The 7,817-nt window shown below is 29.3% G+C and overlaps 1 protein-coding gene across 1 annotated transcript; it reads right to left on the bottom strand.

Annotated features, from left to right (window-relative positions):
- Positions 1–4,145: 4,145 nt before the first annotated feature.
- On the bottom strand, positions 4,146–4,814 carry LOC139849397 (uncharacterized mitochondrial protein AtMg00810-like). Its single transcript, XM_071839053.1, has one exon. It carries the CDS (start codon positions 4,812–4,814, stop codon positions 4,146–4,148), a length of 669 nt encoding a protein of 222 aa, XP_071695154.1.
- Positions 4,815–7,817: the final 3,003 nt, after the last annotated feature.

The following is a 7,817-nucleotide window of genomic DNA, read 5'->3' as shown; positions in this document are numbered from 1 at the left end:
TACTTTTTACAAAAGAAATTTTTTTTATTACCGTCTTTATGAAAATATATGTATGTATATTTTCTTCAGATGTAATACAGATTTGATGAGTTAATATCATATTAAGCTCATTTGATTTTTGAATTGAATGAATAATCTCTAAAACATTAAGGATTACATAATTTTCGCGGAGTATTTCACTAATGAAATCAATACTTCATTAGTTATTCTTATTCCTTGGTGAAGGATGTTGATGCTCGTGGAATTCTTATGAACTTCATAAGATATAAATGATGTTTTCTAGAAAGTTTCGAGTACATCGAAGATAAAAGTGTAAAATCAAACATGTAATTGATTAATACACTAAGTTCATTATGAAATGGTATTCATTGAGTTGAAACAGATATTTGTAGTTAACGACGGTTAAGTTGTTAACGAAGGATGTACATCATTGCATATTAGTAATATGAACTAACCGAGTAGTACCAACCAGTTAAGATTCACACGTAATAGCTTTAGTACGAAAAGATTTATTTTGATTTCAAAATTCATATATATTAAATATACATAAAATTTCTTCAGGGGAAATGGGTTAATACTTCATCGATTATTGTTGCTGGTATTTCTTGGTAACTACGATGTGTATGACGTTGATGTTCAAGGTACATATTGTGATGTTGAGGCTTGCGGTGCGGATGTTGTTGGTGGTGGTAATGGTACTGTTGGTGTTGTTGTCAGTGGTACTATTGATGCCGGTGATTCTGCTGGTACTTGTAACATTTGCACCATATTCTCCAAAGCCACTATCCGAGTGCGAAGCTCGTTGACTTCTTCTACTACACCAGGATGATTGGCGGTTCAGACGAGCGGATGAATAAGATCCAGAATTTGAGAGAGTATATGATCATGACGAGATATTCTGGAGATGAGAGAGAAAATGGTATTACGAAGAGGTTCACCGGTAAGTGCTTCAGGTTCTTCGCCAAGAGGTGAATGTGGTGGATGGAAGGGATCACCTTCTTCTTGTCTCCAATGATTAAGTAGGCTACGAACCCATCCCCAATTCATCCAGAATAGGTGATGGCTGATTGGTTGATCCATTCCGGTTACACTTTCTTCAGAGTACAGGTGAATATCCATATCGGAATAGCTGTCGGAATTTAAGGAATTTGAACTAGATACGGGATCCATCTTGTATAATTAGAGAGATAATTTTTGATATGAAATAGATTATAGAATTTGATTGGTACTCTTCAATACATAATTTACATATGTATATATAATACCAAAATCCCGTAAATTACGGAGAAATTTTTGGAAGATGGCAGTCAAAGTTTACTGTAATAGATATGCCAAGATATGAATTATGTCTATACACTGTCTATGCAATCAATGCAATAAGATGCGTTTAGACTTAAGATGATAGACAGGTAATTTCTGACAAGAAATGATAAGCAAAACTTTTGACATGCAGACACAGTCGAAGTCCAGACTTACTAATGCATCATAACAACTATCAGTTAGACACACTTATGCAAGACCTGGTTCACTAGGACCAACGCTCTGATACCAACTGTGACAATCGCTCCAAATCTATATGGATGAACACGTCATTCATCGATTTCATTGCGAGGTATCTGACCTCTATATGATACGTTTTGTAAACATTGCATTCTTTTGAAAAGGCACACCATAAATGAATATTTAAATCAAAGGTTTTCGACATCTGATGATTTCTACATATAGACAATCACCGTAAATAATAGTTTACAGTAGTACTTCCGTTGACAATGCATTCAAAATAAGATACATGGTGATGATTTGGTGAATGCAACGTTTTCTTGAAAAATATGCCATGTAAGACTCCATGCACATAGCTTGTCTAGCATATAAGCAAACAGCGGAAGACTTCTAGGAAACCTGAGAATAAACATGCTAACAAGTGTCAACACAAAGGTTGGTGAGTTCATAGTTTTAATGTTTTGCACAACCTGTACATAAAGTTGGATCACAAGATTTCAGTTGTTTCATCCAGAAACGTTTATCAAAATATTCTATGAAATTGAGCACCCTAGTAACTAAACTTAACGTATATATAATTTATACCCTTTGTATAATCATCTTAATAATACACGTAAACCAACGTGTACGCTTCTCATATAGCATACGTCCATTAAAAGGCTAGCGCTCTAGCTCGGACGGGGATATCAAGCCCTATGGATCCATATACCTCTATTCGCGCCCATCGGTTCTTATAACCGACAGTTACTAGTTACCAAAGCTAAGGGATTTTCGGTTCAATACTCAGTGTAGAATTTAGTATGTACTTGTGTCCATTGCATTTAAAATAAAGTGCATGTATTCTCAGCCCAAAAAGGAAATGAGTAAAAGGGATCATATGAAACTCACCTTAGCAGCATATAAAGTTGTTCACCAAAATGTGACCGAAACTCGGATTACCAATTAATCGTAGATCTCAACCTAGAGAACATATGTTGGTTAATAAATGTCTATTAAGCTAGGTCAGGTCATAGTGTATCACAATCCTAATACTCGAGATCGACATATAATAGTTATCCAAAGTCGTTTCAAAAAGTCAATTTTGACAATAGTTTAACAAAACGAGACGTGCCTTATATAAGGATTCATTTACTCGGTTGATAATATTTAAAAGTTCACTTTATTAGTTTATTAAACAAGTTGTTTAAATCTTAATTGCAGATTCAAAAGCAATTTCAATTAACATCAATCATAATTCAGTTGATCATATCTTTTAATCCGTTCATCGAAACTATTCGATATCTAAATGAAAAGTTATTGATTTTTCGCCAGCTTTCCAAAAACATGTATATCATATACCTTTTACCAGTAATATATGTATTTAATTAGTGATTCATTATAAACTGTTTAACGATGAAATTTAGCATACAATCATATATAAATATATATACTCGAGCACTAGACATGGATACATAATTAATATATAAAAGATAAGATATGAGTGCTTACGTATCAGTATTGAGATTCAATATTGTAGGAAAGTACGTAGACGTAACGGAGATGATAACCACTAGGTTTGATTCACAAATATACCCCCGAACATTACCCATAACCTCCTTGGCAATAACCCATAATTTCCTTAGCTCTATCCCGCTTGAAAACCATTTTGAAAGTGACACGCTCATAACCTCGTCGTAGTATTTTATGTATAATACTAATTAATAATATTAATAATAATAAGATTAATAATAATATTAATCTTAATAATAATAATAATAATAATAATAATAATAATAATAATAAATAAAATAAATACGGAGTAATATATGATTTAGAGAAAGAGTGTGAAAACTAAGCAATTTATAGAACCTTTTCTGAAAAAGTACCCCATGCGATCGCATGGGATTTGTGCTTCAAGGCCATGCGATCGCATGGCACCCTGGGACAACTCACAAATTTTTAACTTCTTGTTTGTCGACATAATTTTATATTATATATATAATATATTTAATTTATATAATTAATTATATATTATATTAAATTCACATGCATAGTTGACTTGTAATTTTGGTTCTGATAAGTCGTACGTCATCACTCGACTTATGTCCCGGTTCCGGTTTTTCAAATGTCCTTTCGTACGCTGAGAAAACTTGCATTTTACGTTTCGTGTCACGTACCTTTGTCAAAATATAGCCTTAAATTATCTATAAACTATACCACTCAAAGTATATCTTAAACTTTCAAGTGTTTTGGTCATTTACTTCTATAAATCATTGTCTCGCTATTTGTTGATATATATATAATAACAAATCGTTTTATGACCAAGTTAATATATATTTTCAATATTCATAAACACGTTTTAAATATACGTCGCAAGTTATTCATACAATTAATATTCTAACTTATCATATATATTTAAATAAATATTTAAACCAATAAGTTTAATGTACGGTATTAAACAATTAATACATTGTTATGTTTTCAAGTTATAGTATATATATATGTATCTATATACATATAATTGTTTGCGAATCGTCGAGAACAACCGAAAGGTATTTGAATAGTTCAAAAATTTTGAGATTCAGTTTTACAGACTTTGCTTATCGTGTCGGAAATGTTAATCATACAAAGATTAAGTTTAAATTTGGTCAGAAATTTCCGGGTCATCACACAAGAGAACCACACAAAAACAAACAGTAACCTGAAACAGACCTTCTAGTACTTAAACATTTTCCCCAATCTGCATCTGAATATGCAACAAGGTTAAACATATTATCAGCTTTTTTTATACATATTCCTTTTCCAGGAGATCCCTTAAGATATCTTAAAACCCTTAAGGCAGCCTTAACATGTGATTGTAAAGGAGCATGCATATGTTGACTTAAGATTTGGACAGAATAAGATATATCTGGTCTGGTATGTGTAAAATAAATAAGTTTTCCAATTAATTTTTTAAATTCAGTAATGTTTTCCAAAAAATCATCACCTTTTGATGCTTCAGAAGCTAAAACTGAATTAACTTCCAAAGGTGTATCAATAGGCTTACAAGCAGACATACCAAACTCATCCAACAAATCCAAACAATATTTTCTTTGTGACATGCACAAACCTTCATTTCCTTTTATAATTTTAATACCCAAGTAATATTTAAGTAACCCCAAATCCTTAATCATGAACTTAGAATTCAAGAACCTTTTAACATTATCAACTTCAGAATTATTATTACCAGTAATAATAATATCATCCACATAGACAAGCAAAGCAACAAACATATCATCTTTAGACAAAATATACAAAGAATAATCATTACCACTGATAGTGCTACAAATGAACATATATTCAGGCGCAATATCTTTCCAATATGTAAAGTTTTCAGTTGCAATTGTTCTATTTTCAAGTAATATTCGTTTAAATAAATAAGTGCGAAGACAAAAGGCGAAAACGAAGATTTGAAGACGCAAATGACCAAAAAGCTTAAATGTACAAGATACAATCCAAGTGGTTCAAATTATTGATGAGAAACGTCTAAAAATGACAAGAGTACAAGTCGCAAAACGCAAAGTACAAGATATTAAATTATACAAAAAGACGTTCGAAAATCCGGAACCGAGACATGAACCAACTTTCAACGCTCGACGCAACGGAGCTGAAAGTACAAGTCAACTATGCACAAGAATATAATATAATATTTAAATAATTCATAATAAGAATAATAATAAATATTAAAAAGTTGTTAATTGAGCATAGTTAAAGGGTCATAAGTGAAAATTTCAAATCAATAATTCGCAACGAGATATTATTGATTCAACTTTGAATGGTAGCCAGCTAACATTCCACCTATAACAGTATCAATCATTTGCCTATAAAAGCAAGGCACGGAGTAATGAAGAACTACACCTTTTTCTTTTCCTTTCTCATATCATATACGATATATATATATATATATATATATATATATATATATATATATATATATATATATATATATATATATATATATATATATATATATATATATATTATAATTATAATTTTAATTTAAGTTTAAGTTTAATAATAATTGGGTTATTGTAAGAATGTTTTACGGGTTTTAAATCGAAACTCTGTCCTTGTAACGCTACGCTATAAATAATCATTGTAAGTTATGTTCTTCCTTTTTAAATTAATGTCTCGTAACTAAGTTATTATTATGCTTATTTAAGTCGAAGTAATCATGATGTTTGACTAAATATTAAGACGGGGTTATTGAACTTTGGACCATAATTAAGGTTTGGGCAAAAGACCGACACTTGTGGAAATTGGACTATTGACTATTAATAGATGGGGGGTATTGTCTAATTGAGTGACAACTCATTGGAGTCTGTCGAACCTATCTTCAAATTAATTAACCTAATAATTAATAATGATTATAGTTATCCTATTTAGTGACATTCATATGGAATCTATTATAATCATTTAATTAATTATTCGGGTTGGGTAATTGATTATTCAAACTGATCAAGTGGGTAAATTAATATTCATATCTAATCAAAACAAGGGTGGATTACATACAGTGATAACTGGTGTAATTGTTGACAGAAGTGATAACTGCGTCACAGTTTAAATCCTTAATTAGTGGAAATATTTGACTTCGGGTATAAGGGTAATTTGATGAGGACACTCGCACTTTATATTTATGACCGATGGACTATTATGGACAAAAACCAGATAGGTATCAAATAAACCAGGACAAAGGACAATTAACCCGGGTAACAATTAATTAAAATCAAACGTCAAACATCATGATTACGGAAATTTAAATAAGCATAATCCTTTTATTTAATATTCTATCGCAATTTTATTTATTGTTATTTTATTTATCGTCATTTATTTATTTTACGCACTTTAATTATTGTCATTTATCTTTACGCTTAAAAATATAAAATCGACAAACCGGTCATTAAACGGTAAATCCCCCCAAAGTTACCTATAATTACTATATATTACTAAATCTAGTTTAACTACTTAATTAACTAATTTGACCTAGTAAGACACCCAATAATAGTGTCCACGGATCGACCTCCCAGACTTTACCTTAGCTATATTATTACACGATAGGTATACTTGCCTTTTGTGTTTTAGTTTAATTTAGGTGATTTCCTGTAGTAAATAAATATAAAACTGATAGTCGTTTCATACACACCCTCTAGAACACATCAAGTTTTTGGCGCCGCTACCGGGGAACACTTTTTGTGTCTTCACGGGGTATTTAAGTTTTTTTTTTAGTTTTTGACTGATTAAAGATATATTAATTTAAATATAATAATTTAATAAATATAATAATTTAATAATATTGAAATAAAATATAATAATATAATAATAATTTTGAATCAAATTTGAATCGTAAAGTTTTAAAAAGTTGTATTTATTAAATACTTCAGGGGTATATTATGTAACTTATAATTAATAATTTCTATCATGTCGCTTTTATGTGAATAGTAAATTAATTAATTTCGTTTCATTTACTATTCAATGAATAGTAAATGAATTAATTAAAAAAACAATTAAATAGTTTTTGCTTTTCTACTTTTTTTTTAAGTTAAAAAAAATTAACAAAAATAAAATAAAATCGAAAAAAAATTTAAAAAAATAATAATAAAAAAAATCTCGTTTTTTTAAAAAATAAAAATAAAATAAAAAACTTTTTAAGAAAAATATTTTAAAAAATATTTAAAAAAATTAAAACGTAAAAAAAATAAAAAAAAATTAATTTCGTAAAAAAAAAGAAAAATAAAATTTTTATTAAAAAAATTTAATTAAAAAAATATATTTTTAATATTTTGTCAATTAAAAAAAATTTAAGTTTTATTACCTTTAGATTTTTAGACTCTAGTCACAACTTTTAGTATTAAGTTTAGTTTTGCCATAGTTATTTTTATACTTTTAGATTTTTAGGCTTTGCCGTAAAATCCCTTAAGTGCTTTTTCTTTAGACTAAGATTTAGGTGCCTTAGAATTTTGCGACGCCGTGTTAAAATTTTGGTATTCTTTTAAGTAATTCCCGTTTTTCATTTAGAATCCCTTTTTAATTTTTAACACACTACAATTTTCTTATTTTTTGACCTTTTATTTTTCGACATTTTTCGACGCGCTCTTTTTCTTTCTTATTTCTCGACGCTCTAGTTTTTAGTACATTGATTTTTATTTCAAAATTTCGACGAAAAATTGTTTTAAGTCGTTAAATTGATAGACATCAAAAATTTTCTGGTTCGTAGTATGTAGTGACCCGAACTTTTCCATGTTTATATATATTAATTGAGATTGATATTTACATGATTAAATGTTTCCAACATGTTAAGC

The sequence above is a fragment of the Rutidosis leptorrhynchoides genome, chromosome 5 (assembly GCF_046630445.1).
Source record: "Rutidosis leptorrhynchoides isolate AG116_Rl617_1_P2 chromosome 5, CSIRO_AGI_Rlap_v1, whole genome shotgun sequence".
Taxonomy (NCBI): Eukaryota; Viridiplantae; Streptophyta; class Magnoliopsida; order Asterales; family Asteraceae; genus Rutidosis; species Rutidosis leptorrhynchoides.
Note: the sequence above shows the minus strand (reverse complement) of the source record. Positions and strands in the feature narration are given on the sequence as shown.

Excerpts from the sequence above, each read along its gene's own strand:
- LOC139849397 (XM_071839053.1), bottom strand. The coding sequence starts at position 4,814 with ATGTTCATTTGTAGCACTATCAGTGGTAATGATTATTCTTTGTATATT.